Source organism: Scyliorhinus torazame, chromosome 6 (assembly GCF_047496885.1).
Source record: "Scyliorhinus torazame isolate Kashiwa2021f chromosome 6, sScyTor2.1, whole genome shotgun sequence".
NCBI lineage: Eukaryota > Metazoa > Chordata > Chondrichthyes > Carcharhiniformes > Scyliorhinidae > Scyliorhinus > Scyliorhinus torazame.
The window spans coordinates 194,538,872-194,557,352 of NC_092712.1; the positions used below are offsets into that span (position 1 = coordinate 194,538,872).

The following is an 18,481-nucleotide window of genomic DNA, read 5'->3' on the forward strand; positions in this document are numbered from 1 at the left end:
ATTATCTTAATGTAACAAACACTTGTCTCATTAGATGTTATCATCTAACAAAGTATTGTAACTAACAAAGTTGATGTAAATAGACAAACTGCATTAATTGCAGCAAAATAACGCGAGTAAAAGGGATGGGAGCAGATTCAGTTCATAACAATTAAGACTGCTAAATCTAATCTACTAGTGTCATTCATGAAGGCCCCACCTTTTCAACCTTGCTCCTTGCCTGAGTGTGGTGACCCTCAGGTTAAATCCCCACCAGTCAGCTCTCTCTCAAAGGGGAGAGCAGCCTATGATCTGCTGGAAGATGGCGACTTTCACTTTCAGTGTTTGGTGCATTACAAAAATGCTTTTAGCCGCATTTGAAAGTAAATGTAATATAACACCTGGTGATGTGCCCTTCAAATATTTTTTGCAGTGCAGAGGCAATTGGTTTAAGCGCATGTACGACTTGTGTATGGCGGGTGCAGCTAAACAGCTGTGCAACTTCAAGGGGCATTGCTACCTGCCATCAATAATGAAGACCCATAAATGGACACACATACAGATCTCAGCTAGTTCCAGAATGCTGAGGATCTTCTTCCTCAGGCTAATTCTGCTCAGTTTAGATCAAACTGGAAAACCATGTTGGGTGTAAAACAGGTTTTGCTGAACTGTTGCCAACTGGTTTCCATCCCGCATGAACTGTTCATATTAACTCAAGAGCTTTAATGCTTTAAACCAGGCTTGCCCAATCATTTCACTCAGGATAGGTCACGTATGGCTATTTAGCTCAGTCAAGGAACCAATGAGAATATTTTGGAAAGATAAGGGGCTGGATTCTCCGTCCTGTGATGCCCGCTGTGCGTTTCCCAATGGGACGAACAATTGGGCGTCAGGGAGAATCAGGATTGATGTTGGGGCGATGGGGCAGGTCAAGAGATCGGTGTACCATTTAAAAATGGTGGCCCGATCTATTCCTGCATGGAGGGGCTCCGCTTGCCAGTGCTCCTCAGTGCAGGAAATGATGCTGAGTGTGGCCTCAGTGTTCCCACCTGGGGCACTGTAATAAATAGAGTGTCTTTAAATATCGGGGTCATTGCTGGTGCTACAAGCAATGGGAACAACACAGTTAGTCGCGCCCAGAATGGACTCTATTTTATTTTTTAGTTACATCATGCCCTCAGTCTCTCACTCACTCTGCACACTCGCTCAGTCTCTCACATTCACTCTGCACACTTGCTCAGTGTCTCACACTCACTCTGCACACTTGCTCAGTCTCTCACATTCACTCTGCACACTTGCTCAGTCTCTCACATTCACTCTGCACACTTGCTCAGTCTCTCACATTCACTCTGCACACTTGCTCAGTGTCTCGCACTCACTCTGCACACTTGCTCAGTCTCTCACATTCACTCTGCACACTTGCTCAGTCTCTCACATTCACTCTGCACACTTGCTCAGTCTCTCACACTCACTCTGCACACTTGCTCAGTCTCTCACATTCACTCTGCACACTTGCTCAGTCTCTCACATTCACTCTGCACACTTGCTCAGTCTCTCACATTCACTCTGCACACTTGCTCAGTGTCTCGCACTCACTCTGCACACTTGCTCAGTCTCTCACATTCACTCTGCACACTTGCTCAGTCTCTCACATTCACTCTGCACACTTGCTCAGTCTCTCACATTCACTCTGCACACTTGCTCAGTCTCTCACACTCACTCTGCACACTTGCTCAGTCTCTCACACTCACTCTCCTACTCTCATTCTCAATCCCACACATGGTGGCAATTTCTAGCCCACATGAGCTGTCAGCGAGAATGGCGACAAGGGCGCAAAATAAAGCAAGAATCGGGAAATGCGATTTTTGCCGGTGAGATCGCGTTTTCCGATTTTCCAGGCCCTTCGCTGGTGATGTAATGAGAATCGCACCACAGAAGGTCGTGAACCTCATTTAAATACATTAGCATGTTATTAGTGAGCCCTCCCGCTAGGACGCCCCGGAGCCCTCCCTTACTGAATATTCATCGGTCGCCGGCGACACAGAATGCCTGTTCGATTTACAACAGCTCTATAAAAATGAGAAACTGTTGATGTCACATCCGAAGGGGATATTGAAGGTGAGCGCTCAGGTCACCATTACCCTTCTGGGTGTCAATTACAGAGGGGCACCGAAGAGGACATAGTCATCCCAGATTTGTGTAACTTGGGGCCATGGGGTGGAATCAGTCTTGACATCTTGAGGAGGGCGGGGGGGGGTTTACTCGCAGGCCTTAGCGGGCCTTCATGGCTGTGAGCCTCTGGGTTTAAAGGGTGGTTAGTTTGCAGGTATATTTCCTGTGTCCTCCTTGCTGGGCTTCCGGCAATATCACCGCTGAGCTTTGCCCTTCCAGAGTGGAAAGTGGGTGGGAGATGAATTGGCAGGGTCATTACAGGAGGCAAATGCAAGTCCCTGGGTGGGATCCTGTGAGATGCCAGGCAGCATGGGCAGAGTAGGTTCTCTGACGAGAGGCGGTTCAGCTTCATGAGGGCTGAAGACCCTCATACAGGAGGGAGGATGAGTGCAGTCAGAATGAACCTCCACCCTCAGGCTGCACCTTGAAGCCAGAGGCCATGAGCTGTCTGTAAATTCAAGGTCACTGGTTATGTAAGCCAGGCTGTGAGGTACTAATGTATCAGTGACTGGCTGTGCCGGTTAGAAAGATTGTTTAATCCACAGCCCATGAGAGCTGGGGGAATGAGGGTGCCCTCTAAAGGTGACGTTGACTGCAAATTGCAGTCTTCACATGCATCAGGTGTGTCATAGAATCCCTACAACGCAGAATGAGGCTATTTGGCCCATCTAGTCTGCACCATCCGTCTGAAAGGGCATTCCACCAATTCACCCCGCCCTATCCCACTAACCCCTTAACCTAACCTACACACATCCCTGGACACTAAGGGGCAATTTAACATGGCCACAACCTAACCTGCACATCTTTGGACTGTAGGAGGAAATCAGAACACCTGCTTAAAACCCATTCTCCTTCGTTGTCCTTCTGTTGCCTTTATTCTGTATTGGGCTTGGTAAATTGTTGAAATGTTAGTTGCGTTTTGTGGTTTAACCCACTTTACAGGGGATATTTCTTTGTGCTGTGTCCCATTCTATTTATCTTCACGTATAACTCAAAGTTCCGAAAACAGTCACAGACCACACTGCCGAGGATTGTTATCTGCATTGTTCAGTCGATTGCTGTTTGATTATGTGTGTCTGGTATTTGTTCTTTTTTTCTCCGAATTCAGTTTGGGTGCAGTTACAGAAAGAGAATTTGAGCTGAAGCAAGCTGCTGAAAGCATGGGATTAGACATTTTAAAGCATTCAATATAACGCCTGTTACATATATTCCTACCTGACGTTTTTCATATCATTTAACATAATTTACTTTCAACAGCTTTTATTTGATGTCAGTTGTTCTCAAATGGAATTATTTTGTCATCATTTGATATCATTTACACTCACAAGGCTCAGCCAATTTTGTATACAGTGTGTCGGGTCACACTCCCCCCACACCCTGACCCAACTTCTATCTCCCTCCCATTGCTCCAAGCACACCCCTTATACCCTTCCCCAAGCCCCTCTTACTCCCTCTCAAACACATTATATTTTCCACCCCTTTCTTCCTCCGCACCCCTTTCCCTCTGCCTCCCCTCCTTCCCTCATCGCTGTCCCAATCCTCCACTCCCCATATCCCTCCCCATCTTCCCTTCCCCTCACCATCCCCTTCCCTTCCCCTCAGCCACTCCCATCCATTGCCCTCCCTGCCTTACCGTCTTACCCTCTCCGCTCCCCTATTCCCCTCCCTCCTTCTCCCATCCCTGTCTCCCCTTCCTCCCCACCCACTCATCCCCCACTCCTTCTCTCTCCCTTTCCCGCTCCCACTCCCCTTCTCCAACATCCTCTTTGTCCTCATCTTCTACCCTTTCCCCTCCCTCCCCACCTCTCTCTGCATTCCCCATCCCCTGCTGCCCCCTCGCTCCCCTTCCACATCTCCATTTTCCTCCCTACTTGCCCCTCCACCTCACCTTTCCCCTTAATCAATGCCTCCCCTCCGCATCCACCTACCCCACTCCCCTCCCCTTCCTCTCTTCCCCAGCCCCATTCCACCCATACCCCTCCCCTACACCTCCTCTCTCTCTTCTCCTACCTTTTTCTTCCCTCAATCACTCCATTTCCCTCCCCACTTTACCCTGTCACCCTCTACCGTTTCCTCCTTCTGCTCTCCCATCCCCTTGGGCAGGGACAGAGAGGGTAGAGAGTTGGGGAGGAGGGTTTAGATCATTGACGCGGGAGGGTAGGGGTTAGACACTGGCAGGAACGAGGGGGTGGTGGGGGGGAAGTGTGGTAACCAGTTTAGACCTGGAGCCTTGGGAGTGCATGGTTTAGTGGAGAGTTTCATGCTGGAGACAAAAATTATTTGACTGATGGGGATCATAATTTAAAGTGCATAATTTAAAGCATAATTAATACTGCTTGCGGGCACATTGAGTCTACATTGATCCCGCCCTTATCCCCTTATTAGAGCTCTGAATATTTAGCAAATAAGCACAAAAAGCTCAACATCATTGTACTCAGGTCTGTAAGAAAAGTTATTAAATATGAGTATTAATGTCCTTTCCTAACCTAATCTGCACATCCTTGGACAATAAGGGGCAATTTAGCATGGCCAATCCATTTAACATGCACATCTTTGGACAGTGGGAGGAAACCGGAGCACCCGGAGGAAACCCACGCAGACATGAGAAAAACAAGCAAACAGTCACCCAAGGCCAGAATTGAACCCAAGGGCCCTGGCTCTGTGAGACAGATGATTCTTTGGCTGAAAGTGATCAATTAAAGTGTTGTACTGTTAAGAACTCAGGGATATCAGGATTAAAAAATGGAATTAGGATAAAAATGAAATTGGGATAAAAATAAAATAAAGAAATGCGATAAGGAGGGAACCAATAAGTATAGATGTCTGAAGGGGTGTTTTTGAGGTGCAAATTAGTGTTTATCTAAGTGACCAGGGGAAAACAATGGCGTACAGAAGAGGCGACTTCAAAGTGGAGAGATAAGGGATTGGCACTTATATGCTAGAAATCTGGCCCACAGGGCGGGTAACATCAAAAGGGGGAAAACGTAGGTGCGATCCTAAGGTGAAGCTGCGCCCGAAAAGCAGCTCGCCGCCGCTCCCGAGATCTACCCGACTTGCAACGTCTCACGAGATTCAACACAAACAGGGACCAGGCGGAATGGCACCCTTGGGGGTCTCCAAGGGGATCGGAGGCCGCCAGCTGCATGCTCTTTGGGAAGGCTGGTGCCCTAGCACTTCGGGTGCCACCTTAGTACTTTGAAAGTGCCAACCTGACACCCTGGCAGTGACACCTGGAACTGCTATGGTGCCCAGGTGACACCGCCAGCTGGTATGGGCACTGCCAAGGTGCTAGATTGGCACTGCCAAGGTGCAATGCTGGCATTCTTTGCGCACGTACGATTGGACCGGCGGCATCAGTGTGGGTGTTGGGAGGGAGGGTGGGGGGTGCGGTGACCCTTTTGTGGGCCTCGCTGATCAGGAAGCCATTTGAAAATGGCATCCCGATCTCTTGTTGTAATAGGGAGTTCCAGCGAGCAGACCTTCCCCCCCAAATATCCGGTGCCGGAGACTTCGGCAACCGGCGGGGGCGGGATTCACGGCAGCCCCCGGCGATTCTCCAACCCGGCGGGGGGTCAGAGAATGACGCCCCTGATGTTCCAAGTTATCCTTCTGGGTTTTGGGATACCCTCGCATTTAACAACATCAGAAACTGAATATTTTACTACTGCTTCATCAAAATAAACCAAATTCAAAGCTCTTGGGACCCCATGGTGCCTTGCCCTTTGCACCTTTGAGAATATGGTTCTATTCTGTTGGATCTGAACAAAGTTTTCCTTCTGGAAATTTCGATGTATAAATGGGCAATTTGCTTAGAAAGAAACAAGCCTCTTGTTTTTTAAACACAATGCTCAGAGTAAATGGAAAAGAAACTATGGGAGAAACCAATAAATTAATTCCCCTCTTGGGTGGTAATTCATAGCAGTCAATTATAAAACAATAATCTATCCATGTAATGAATTATCACTTGAGGAGGTAGTATAATGTTCCAGTAATAAATCAAACACCCTCCAGCATCCCAGCACTCATTTCCATTCATGGTATACACAGAATTGCTCTCTGGTGACCAGGAGTTCCAATTGTTCTTTCACTTGCGATAACCATTATAACTCACTCAGAGAATTCCTCCAAGGGATAATGAACGAGCCTGCAGAAAAACTCTTTGTCATCAGTGTAATGGGTAAGATTCAAAGTATTAGGAGGAAGATTAACTAAATTTAACTCTTGTTTTCTGCATTTTTAAATTGTTTTCGTTTAGATCATGGGGCTGGTGATATAATTGGGGAGGTTAGCTTGTTGGAGTGACTACCCCAACAGAAGGAGGAATCTGACTTTGCATTGTAGATATTGCTAATTAACATAACGGCCTCCAGCAACTATCAGTTCAGCTGCATGCATCTTAGTTACACTTGCTTATGCTACACGGCTCAATAAGTCTCTTGAGACAGATACCCTATTTAGAACATCAAGCAACATTTGCTGTTTGTGTGCAAGTAGAAATAGTAGAAAGACAATTACGTTACAGTCCATTATTCTTCAGCTGTATTTTTAAAATAATGGTTCTGTATGGCTCCCTCATTATGGTAAAAATGTGTCATAAATCTTCATACGTTTCTCCATTATTAAGAAAATCATAATTTTTAAAATTCTTTCACACGATGTGGGAGTCACTGGCTAGGTCAGCATTTATCATTCATCCCTAATTACCCTTGCAAAGATAGTGGTGAGCAGTCTTCTTCAACCGCTGCACTTCATACAGTGCTGTTGCAAAGGGAATTCCAGAACTTTGGCCCAGCGACAGTGAGGGAAACAACATTTTGCAAACACAACTATGCAAATGTTATCCAAATGAGTGGTTAGGTTCTTTGTGGGTGATGTAATGAAAATGGTGAAAAGTTCTTACTCCCTAGCCAAAGAAAAGCTTTGCCAAACACAGACCTCAAGGACAGTATCCCTTTGCATGCTGCAGATGTGCCCTGGAAACACTATGAGGTTGCTCTTGTTTGTCAATCCTTCCATGACCTATTTGTACAGTCTGCTATTTTCACTTACTGAGCAGCAACCTTTATGAACTTTTTGACAAGCTGCACCCGTTTGGACAGCTGGCTGCAGAGGAGGATTTCAGTAGCAACCCACAGTTGAACCTCATTGCACCGCTGAAGCAGAAAGTCAAGGTTGGCCGTGGTGTTCCCTCTGCGGAATGTGTAATAAATCAGTTCCTGCTGTGAAGGAAACATAAACAAAGACAGTCAGTGCATGTCCTCGTGTTAACAATGCATGTACCGATGACAAACAAGAATCTGTTATTTAAAGTGAGAAATCAACAGAACCAAGAGTTTTTGCATGTTCACTCTGCTTTAACCCAGATTGTTAACTTTACTTTATTGGTTGCAATACATTGTCACAAATCACCTTTACAGAATACAGGTGAATGTATATTTATGCACCAGCCGTGGCTCAGTGAGCTGCACTCTCACCTCTGAGTCGGAAGATTGTAGGTTCAATTTGTGCTCTAGAGACTTGAGTACAGAATCGAGGCTGACAATTTCCTATGGTACTGAGGGAATGCTAAACAGTTGGAGGTCCTGTCTTTTGAATGAGACATCAAACCAATGCGCTATCACCTCTTGTAAGTGGACATCAAAGACCCCAAAGTATTTCTTTCAGGAGAGCTCATCCCAATGTCCGAGCAAATATGAAACCTTCAAAGGAGATCACTAAAATGGATTATCTGGTGGTTATCTCAGTTCTTTTTTCTGGGATCTTGTTGTGCACAAACTGGGGGCTGCCATGTTTGATACATTAAAACAGAGACTATATTCCAAATGTTCAGTGATCGTACGAGGCAGTGAAAGGCACTATATGGATGCACAAAATTGTTTTACGAAATTGAGAGCACATAGTTCAATATGATTGTAAGGGGTTCTTTTGTGGGTTTAGTTTGAGGACCAGGCTGAAGACCAATTCTAGAGATGGTTCTGGGGCAGTTGTTACACAAAGAGCATCTTCGCAACCCCCAACCTTCTCTCAGGGTTTACCATAGAACAGCTGCCAGTGCGGCAGGTGTCGAATGTGGAGAGGGAGGATGAAAGGCAATTAAGATGAGCCCTTGGATAATTTTCCTCAACAGGACAACAACCAACAAGGTAGATATTTAAAATACACTACCTGAATACAACATGCAAGCCATGCTACTGCAACCCTTTGTTTCACATCTTGCCACTGTCCCTGCCATTCACACTGATCGCCACCTCAAACTCTCTTGTGAACCATTGTCACCACTAGCCTCCCACGTGCGACCCATGGTCACATACTGAATGGAGGTGTGCCGCAAAGCGATGACCCAGTCTGCATTTAGCATCCAGAGTGCAGAGACCGCAAAGTGACAGTGAATATATTAGGCTAAATTGAAAGAAATATCAGTAAATAGACTGCTTCACCTGCAATGTTCAGGGCTTGGATGGTGAGGAGGAAGGTAAAGTGATAAAAAAATTATGCCTCCTCCAATTGCTTGGGAAGAGGGTGAGGTGTTGGGGGTGATAGAGGAATAGACCAGTGTTTTGAAAAAGGAATGATTCTTCCAGAATGCTGACGGGAGGGGACGATGTCTTTGTTGGTGAGATCATGCTGGAGATGGTGTAAATGGTGAGGATGATTATTTGAATACGAGGCTGGTGGGTGGAAAGTGAGGACAAAGGAAGCATACAAAGATATATTTCTTTCATCATTCATTTACGGGATGTGGGTGGCACTGGTTAGGCCAAGATATATTGCATTTAGATGCCTTTCAGAAGGTGGTGGTGAGTTACCTTCTTGAACCGTTGCAGTCCTTGAGGTGTTGGTACATCCACAGTGATGTTAAGGAGGGAGTTCCAGGATTTTGCCCCAGAGATAGTTGAGGAACAACAATATATTTCCAAGTCAGGGTGGTGGGTGACTTGGAGGGGAACCTCTAGGTGGTGGGGTTCCCAGGTATCTGTGGCTCTTGTCCTTCTAGATGGTAGTGGTCGCGTGTTTGGAAGGTGCTGTCTAAGGAACTTTGGCGAGTTATTGCAGTGCAACCTGTAGATGGTATACATGGCTGCCACTGTTCAACGGTGTTGGAGGGTTTGAATGTTTGTGGAAGGGGGAGCAATCAAGTGGGTTGCTTTGTCCTGGATAGTGTTGAGCTTCTTCAGTGTTGTTGGAGCTGCGCTCACCCAGGCAAGTGGAGAGTATTCCATTACACTCCTGACCTTGTAGATGGTGGACAGGGTTTTGCGGGGGTCAGGAGGTGAGTTACTCGCCGTAGGATTCCCAACCTTTGACCTGCCGTGGTAGCAACTGTATTAATGTGGCTAGTCCAGTTCAGTTTCTGATCAATGGTAACCTCCAGGATGTTAATCGTGGGGGATTCAGCAATGGTAATGCCATTGAATATCAAGGGGCGATGGTTAGATCCTCTCTTGTATGAGATGGTCATTGCCTGGCACTTGTGCAGCACAAATGTAACTTGTCACTTCTCAACCCAAGCTTGGATATTGTCCGGGTCTTGCTGCATTTGGACATGGGCTGCTTCATTATCTGAGGAGTCGCGAATGGTGCTGAACATGTTATGTGCACACATCCGCAAACATCCCCTTCCAAAACTTCTGACATTCTGATGGAAGGGAGGTCCGTGATGAAGCAGCTGAAGATGGTTGGTCCTAGGACACTACCCTGAGCAACTCCTGCAGTGATGTCCTGGAGTTGAGATGATTGAACTCCACCCACCACAATCATCTTCCTTTGTGCCAGGTATTATTCCAACTACTGGAGAGTTTCCTCCCCGATTTCCATTGACCCCAGTTTAGCTAGGGCTCCTTGATGCCATACTAGGTCAAATGGTGCTTTGCTGTCAAGGGCAGTCACTCTCACCTCACATCTGGCATTCGGCTCTTTTGTCCATGTTTGAACCAAGGCTGTAATTGAGGTCAGGAGCTAAGTGCCTGGTGGAATCCAAACTGAGCATCCTTTAGCAGGTTATTGCTGATAAGTGCTGCTTGATAACACTGTTGATGACTCCTTCCATCACTTTGCATGGTTCTAGGAGGGGTGGGAGAGGATGAGGGATAGAAATGCGGGAATGTGTTGAATACATTTGATGGCTCTGCCAACCGCAGTGGCAGAGGGAATCCTTGGCTCAGGTAAAAGGACGACATGTCAGAAGTGCAAGGTGGAAAGTAGAGTCATTAGAATAGATATGACAGAGACAGAGAAACTGGCAGAATGGAATGGAATCCTTACAGGAAGCAAGGTGTGAGAAGGCGTAGTCGAGGTAACTGTGGGAGTTGGTGGGATTGTAGTGAATATTAGTAGACAGTCTATCCCCAGAAATGAAGACAAGACGCCGTGGAAGAAAAGTGTTTGAGGTGAACCATGTGAAAGTGAGAAGCAAAATGCAATAATGTTTCCCGTTTCAGATAGCAGAAAGTGGCATTAATACAATCATCGATGAAAGAGAGTTGTGGAAGGGGAACTGAGTTGCACTTGAATAAGGAATGTTCCAACAAAAGGATTGGCATAACTGGAGCCCATTTGGATACTCCTAGCCACATCTTTTTGTTTGCAGGAAGTAAGAGAGGTTAAAGGAGAAATTGTTTAATGAGAAAACAAGCTTAGCTAGGCGCAGGAGGCTAATGGTGGCTGAGAACTGTTCAAATATCCATTCAATGAAGCAGCGGAGAGCCTTCAGACTATCTTGATGGAGGGATTGGAGATCCATAGTGAAAAGGAAGTGGTCATGGCCAGGATACTGGAACTTGTTGGAATTAAATAGGGGTCTGGATTCTCCACCCCACCGCGCCACATTTCTATTTCATCCCGTCGGCGGGATGCTCCGTTACGCCGGCTGGTCAATGGGGTTTCCCATTGTGGGGCAGCCCCACGCCGTCGGCAAACCGGAGCATCCCGCCGGCGGAGAATCCATCACAGGTTATCAAAAGAATCACAAATGTAGGTGGGAAGAGACTGGAATAATATGATTCTGGTTCAGCTTGAACAAGCTGCTCAATTTCAGATTCACACCTGGAAATTGAGTCTCCTCAATGATCAAGTTACAGTTTTTTCCGATTAATTTGAACGGCAATTCCAATAACGACAATTTGGAATTAAATGCTGCCTTTGAAGTGGAAAAACAAGGCAAGTTTTTAAAGCAGTTTGAAAGGAGGAGAGAAGTGGAGAAGTCCAAGGACTTTGGGTGGGCAGGGTGTGGAGGGTGTGTGGGAGGAGAGGAATAGAAAATGGGGTGCAGAAGAAGACATGCAGGTTTTGCAGAAAATACTGGAATCAGAGGGAGGTAGGGGGTTGGTATGTCAAACAAACACTTCTGCAAGGACATATCCAATGGTTCTGCACTTTATTCAATGCAGAACAGTTATCATAGTTTTGAATAGTCGTCAGACAGAATTAGCTTTAGTTAAATATTACATGATTGTAAGAAATGAAGTGTACATTGATATATGACCATCCAGCTAATGAGAATTTGTACTTTGACAAATTTCCTACTCTGTCACGAAATCAGTGTTTGCTTTGTACAAACAGCTGTGTATAGGGAACAAACAGCATAGAGCTTCTTTCAGGTACCCGTGCACTGGATGTACTTATTTCAGGTTGTTTGGATATTGATCCACAACTCATAATACTCATTTAACAACAGTGATATTCCTGAACAGAAAAAATAAAGGCTACTCTGTAGCATGTTTAATGCATAACACTTACTTCACATATGCAGTTAAACAAATCCCAATCAAAATTGGTTAATTTGTTGGCCAATTGCCAGGTGTTCATTCCAAGCATTTGGATAGTTCGCTGTGGTATTTCATCACTTTCTGTTGTAAGAGTCTGGAACAGATACACGAATATCACATTAATAACTGCTGGTACATCTTCTTTTGGATAAGCTATGGGGTGCGGAACTGCATTGCAACAGAGCCTTGTGTCAAGCGCATTTAGCTGGGTGTTTCCCAGTGCTCACAGCGCCGAGAAAGACCATGCTCTTTAACGGAATATTGTAATCCGGGGCCTCAGCGGGGAACGCCCTGCTGAGGCTGCACTTAGTCCCATTTCCTTCACTGAGGAGCTCCGCTCGCCAAAACTCCTCAGTGAAAGAGATTGGGAAATGGTGTCCCGATTTCTCGACCCTCGCCAACGCGACAAAGCCCTAACACACATATAAGGGGGCCTACCTTACATGGGCAGGGCACCCCACGACCCGATGCCTGGCGTGGGAAAAATGGCAACCTGGCATTTTTTGTACAGTAGTGATCCGGGGGGAGGGGGGGAACGAGGGGATGCCGTGCGCGGGTGTTGGTGGAGTTGGTCAGGGTTTGCCTTGGGGGCTCCAGTGTTGCTCTTGCTACACTGAGGAGTTCCGGCGAGCGGAGCTCCTCAGTGCTCAAAACGGGACTATGTGCGGCGTCGCCCTTGCATTCCCTGCTGAGGCCCCGTATCTAACCCGGGTTCTGTTTTATAGCATTGTGTTTCTTGCCACTGCAGGCGAGGGCAACACGCGGCTAAACGTGCTCACTATGGGATTTGGTTCCCATTTAATTAAATCCCATCCTTCATTTTTAAAATAAATTTAGAGTACCCAATTATTTTTTTTTCCAATTAAGTGGCAATTTAGCATGGCCAATCCATCTAACCTGTACATTTTTATGATGTGGGGGTGAAACCCACTCAGACTCGGGGAGAATTTGCAAACTCCACAAGGACAGTGACCCAGGGCCGGGATTCGAACCCCGGTCCTCAGCGCCGCAGTCCAAGTTCTTTTTTTAAAAAAATATATTTTATTCAAAATTTTGGGCCAACCATAACAGTACATTATGTATCTTTTACACAGTAATATAACAATATAAATAACAATGGCCAGTTTTTTAAACAAGAAATAAATAATATATAAACAACATCCAAATTAAGAAACAAAACTAAATGGCAACTGCCTTGTCCCAAATAAATACTCTCCAAAAATACAATTCAGCAGTCCAGTATACAATTACCTATAACAACAACCTATACATATTATACTTATACACTAACATCCCTGAGAGTCCTTCTGGTTCCTCCCCCCCCCCCCCCCCCCCCCAGTTGCTGCTGCTGTCTTCTTCTTTTCCATTCCCTCTATCTTTCTGTGAGGTATTCGACGAACGGTTGCCACCGCCTGGTGAACCCTTGAGCCGATCCCCTTAGGACAAACTTAATCCGTTCCAGCTTTATAAACCCTGCCATGTCATTTATCCAGGTCTCCACACCCGGGGGCTTGGCTTCCTTCCACATCAACAGTATCCTGCGCCGAGCTACTAGGGACGCAAAGGCCAAAACATCAGCCTCTTTCGCCTCCTGCACTCCCGGCTCTTCTGCAACCCCGAATATAGCCAACCCCCAGCTTGGTTCGACCTGGACCCCCACCACCTTTGAAAGCACCTTTGTCACCCCCACCCAAAACCCCTGTAGTGCCGGACATGACCAGAACATGTGGGTGTGATTCGCTGGGCTTCTCGAGCATCTCGCACACCTATCCTCTACTCCAAAAAATTTACTGAGCCGTGCTCCAGTCATATGCGCCCTGTGTAACACCTTAAATTGTATCAGGCTTAGCCTGGCACACGAGGACGATGAGTTTACCCTACTTAGGGCATCAGCCCACAGCCCCTCCTCAATCTCCTCCCCCAGCTCTTCTTCCCATTTCCCTTTCAGCTCATCTACCATAATCTCCCCCTCGTCCCTCATTTCCCTATATATGTCTGATACCTTACCGTCCCCCACCCATGTCTTTGAGATCACTCTGTCCTGCACCTCCTGCATCGGGAGCTGCGGGAATTCCCTCACCTGTTGCCTCGCAAAAGCCCTCAGTTGCATATACCGGAATGCATTCCCTTGGGGCAACCCATATTTTTCGGTCAGCACTCCCAGACTTGCAAACGTCCCATCTACAAACCGATCTCTCAATTGTGTTACTCCTGCTCTTTGCCATGTTCCAAATCCCCCATCCATTCTCCCTGGAGCAAACCTATGGTTATTTCTTATTGGGGACCACACCGAGGCTCCCGTCTTTCCCCTATGCCGTCTCCACTGCCCCCAAATTTTCAGAGTAGCCACCACCACCGGGCTTGTGGTGTATTTCTTCGGTGAGAACGGCAACGGCGCCGTCACCATAGCTTGTAGGCTAGTCCCCCTGCAGGACGCCCTCTCCAATCTCTTCCACGCCGCTCCCTCCTCTTCTCCCATCCACTTACATACCATTGAGATATTGGCGGCCCAGTAGTACTCACTTAGGCTCGGTAGTGCCAGCCCCCCCCTATCCCTACTACGCTGCAAAAATCCCTTCCTCACTCTCGGGGTCTTCCCGGCCCACACAAAACTCATGATACTCTTCTCAATCCTTTTGAAAAAAGCCTTCGTGATCACCACCGGGAGGCACTGAAACACAAAGAGGAATCTCGGGAGGACCAGCATTTTAACCGCCTGCACCCTCCCTGCCAGTGACAGGGATACCATGTCCCATCTCTTGAAGTCCTCCTCCATCTGTTCCACCAACCGCGTTAAATTTAACCTATGCAATATCCCCCAATTCTTGGCTATCTGGATCCCCAAGTAGCGAAAGTCCCTTGTTACCTTCCTCAGTGGTAAGTCCTCTATTTCTCTGCTCTACTCCCCAGGATGCACCACAAACAACTCACTTTTCCCCATGTTCAGTTTATATCCTGAAAATTCTCCAAACTCCCCAAGTATCCGCATTATCTCGGGCATCCCCTCCGCCGGGTCCGCCACATACAACAACAAATCGTCCGCATACAGAGGTACCCGGTGTTCTTCTCCTCCCCTGAGTACTCCCCTCCACTTCCTGGAACCCCTCAATGCTATTGCCAGGGGCTCAATCACCAGTGCAAACAATAATGGGGACAGAGGACATCCCTGCCTCGTCCCTCTATGGAGCCGAAAATACGCAGACCCCCGTCCATTCGTGACCACGCTCGCCATCGGGGCCCTATACAGCAGCTGTACCCATCTAATATACTCATCTCCAAAGCCAAATCTCCTCAACACCTCCCACAAATAATCCCACTCCACTCTATCAAATGCTTTCTCGGCATCCATCGCCACCACTGTCTCCGCTTCCCCCTCTGGTGGGGGCATCATCATTACCCCTAGCAGCCTCCGTATATTCGTATTCAGCTGTCTCCCCTTCACAACCCCAGTTTGGTCCTCATGGACCACCCCCGGGACACAATCCTCTATCCTCATTGCCATTACCTTGGCCAGAATCTTAGCGTCTACGTTCAGGAGGGAAATAGACCTATAGGACCCGCATTGCAGCGGGTCTTTTTCCTTCTTTAGGAGAAGCGATATCATTGCCTCTGACATAGTCGGGGGCAGCTGTACCTTTTCCCTCGCCTCATTAAAGGTTCTCATCAGTAGCGGGGCGAGCAAGTCCACATATTTCCTGTAAAATTCAACTGGGAATCCATCCGGTCCCGGAGCCTTCCCCGCCTGCATGCTCCTAATTCCTTTCACTACTTCCTCCATTTCGATCTGTGCTCCCAGTCCCACCCTCTCCTGCTCCTCCACCTTAGGAACTTCCAGCTGGTCCAGAAAACACATCATTCTCTCCTTCCCATCCGGGGGCTGAGCCTCATATAATCTTTCATAGAATGCCTTGAACACTCCATTCACTCTCTCCGCTACCCGCTCCATCTCTCCCTCCTCATCCCTCACTCCCCCTATTTCCCTCGCTGCTCCCCTTTTCCTCAATTGGTGGGCCAGCAACCTGCTCGCCTTCTCCCCATATTCGTACTGTACACCCTGTGCCTTCCTCCACTGTGCCTCTGCAGCACCCGTTGTCAGCAAATCAAATTCTACGTGTAGCCTTTGCCTTTCCCTGTACAGTCCCTCCTCCGGTGCCTCCGCATATTGCCTGTCCACCCTCAGAAGTTCTTGCAGCAACCGCTTCCGTTCACTACTCTCCTGCTTTCCTTTATGTGCCCTGATTGATATCAGCTCCCCTCTAACCACTGCCTTCAGCGCTTCCCAGACCACTCCCACCTGGACCTCCCCATTATCATTGAGTTCCAAGTACTTTTCAATACACCCCCTCACCCTTAGACACACCCCCTCATCCACCATTAGTCCCATGTCCATTCTCCAGGGTGGACGCCGTTCTTTTTCCTCCCCTATCTCCAAGTCCACCCAGTGTGGAGCGTGATCCGAAATAGCTATAGCCGTATACTCCGTTCCCCTCACCTTCGGGATCAACGCCCTTCCCAACACAAAAAAGTCTATTCGCGAATAAACTTTGTGGACAGAGGAGAAAAACGAAAACTCCTTACTCCTAGGTCTGCTAAATCTCCATGGGTCTACTCCTCCCATCTGCTCCATAAAGTCTTTAAGCACCTTGGCTGCTGCCGGCCTCCTTCCAGTCCTGGACCTCGATCTGTCCAGCCCTGGTTCCAGCACCATGTTAAAATCTCCACCCATTACCAACTTCCCCACCTCTAGGTCCGGGATACGTCCTAACATTCGCCTCATAAAGTTGGCATCATCCCAGTTCGGGGCATATAGGTTCACTAAGACCACCGCCTCCCCCTGTAATTTGCCACTCACCATCACGTATCTGCCCCCACTATCCGCCACTATGGTCTTTGCCTCAAACATTACCCGCTTCCCCACTAGTATAGCCACCCCCCTGTTTTTCGCATCTAGCCCCGAATGAAACACCTGCCCCACCCATCCTTTGCGTAGTCTAACCTGGTCTATCAGTTTCAAATGCGTCTCCTGTAACATAACCACATCTGCCTTAAGTTTCTTGTGGTGTGCGAGTACCCATGCCCTCTTTATCGGCCCGTTCAGCCCTCTCACATTCCACGTGATCAGCTGGGTTGGGGGGCTCTTTACCCCCCCCCCTTGTCGATTAGCCATCCCCTTTTATCCAGCTCCTCACCCGGTTCCCACGCAGCTGTGTCCCCCCCAGGCGGTGCCCTCCCGCCCCGCCCACCCCACCCCATACCAGCTCCCCCTTCTCCCCAGCAGAAGCAACCCAGTAAATCCCCCCTCCCACCCCCCCCGCTAGATCCCCCACTAGCGTAGTTACACCCCCCATGTTGCTCCCAGAAGTCAGCAAACTCTGGCCGACCTCGGCTTCCCCCCGTGACCTCGGCTCGCACCGTGCAACGCCCCCTCCTTCCTGCTTCCCTATTCCCGCCATAATTAGCATAGCGCGGGAACAAAGCCCGCGCTTCCCTTTTGGCCCCGCCCCCAATGGCCAACGCCCCCAGCTCCTCCACCTCCCTTCCTCCCTCCCCCACAACCTGTGGAAGAGAGAAAAGTTACCGGGTCGCAGGATTAACAACATAAAAATCATCTCTCCCCCCTTTTTCCCCCCTCTTCGCCCCCCATATTCGCCCCACCACTTTGTCTCAAACGTTCTTTTTTAATAACCCGCTTATTCCAATTTCTCTTCAACAATAAATGTCCACGCCTCATCCGCCGTTTCAAAGTAGTGGTGCTTCCCTTGATATGTGACCCACAGTCTTGCCGGCTGCAGCATTCCAAATTTAATCTTCTTTTTATGAAGCACCGCCTTGGCCCGATTAAAGCTCGCCCGCCTTCTCGCCACCTCCGCACTCCAGTCTTGATATACGCGGATCACCGCGTTCTCCCACCTACTGCTCCGAGTTTTCTTTGCCCATCTGAGGACCATCTCTCTGTCCTTAAAACGGAGGAATCTCACCACTATGGCTCTGGGAATTTCTCCTGCTCTCGGTCCTCGCGCCATCACTCGGTATGCTCCCTCCACCTCCAACGGACCCGTCGGGGCCGCCGCTCCCATTAACGAGTGCAGCATCGTGCTCACATATGCCCCGACGTCCGCCCCTTCTGCACCTTCAGGAAGACCAAGAATCCTTAAATTCTTCCTCCTCGCATTATTCTCCAGCACCTCCAGCCTTTCCACACATCGTTTATGGTGTGCCTCGTGCATCTCTGTCTTCACCACCAGGCCCTGTATATCGTCCTCGTTCTCGGCAGCCTTTGCCTTCACGACCCGAAGCTCCCGCTCCTGGGTCTTTTGCTCATCTTTTAGCCCTTCAATCGCCTGTAATATCGGGGCCAACAGCTCCTCCTTCATCTCCTTTTTAAGTTCTTCCACGCAGCGCTTCAAGAACTCGTGTTGTTCAGGGCCCCATATTAAACTGCCACCTTCCGACGCCATCTTGGTTTTTGCTTGCCTTCCTTGCCGCTGCTCTAAAGGATCCACCACAATCCAGCCACTTTCCTCTCCTTTTTCCATCCGTATCCAGGGGGGATTCCCTTCTGGTTT

The 18,481-nt window shown here is 48.1% G+C and overlaps 1 protein-coding gene across 3 annotated transcripts in view; it reads right to left on the reverse strand.

Annotated features, from left to right (window-relative positions):
- rapgef5a (Rap guanine nucleotide exchange factor (GEF) 5a) overlaps positions 1 to 18,481 on the reverse strand; it is a 370,729-nt gene that overhangs the window by 35,913 nt on the left and 316,335 nt on the right. For all 3 annotated transcript variants that reach the window (XM_072509217.1, XM_072509219.1, XM_072509218.1), the window contains 2 exons: positions 11,887 to 12,009; positions 7,201 to 7,370 (listed from right to left, as the gene is read on the reverse strand). In XM_072509217.1, the coding sequence (XP_072365318.1) occupies positions 7,201 to 7,370; positions 11,887 to 12,009 (293 nt within the window). The remainder of the gene's footprint in view (positions 1 to 7,200; positions 7,371 to 11,886; positions 12,010 to 18,481) is intronic.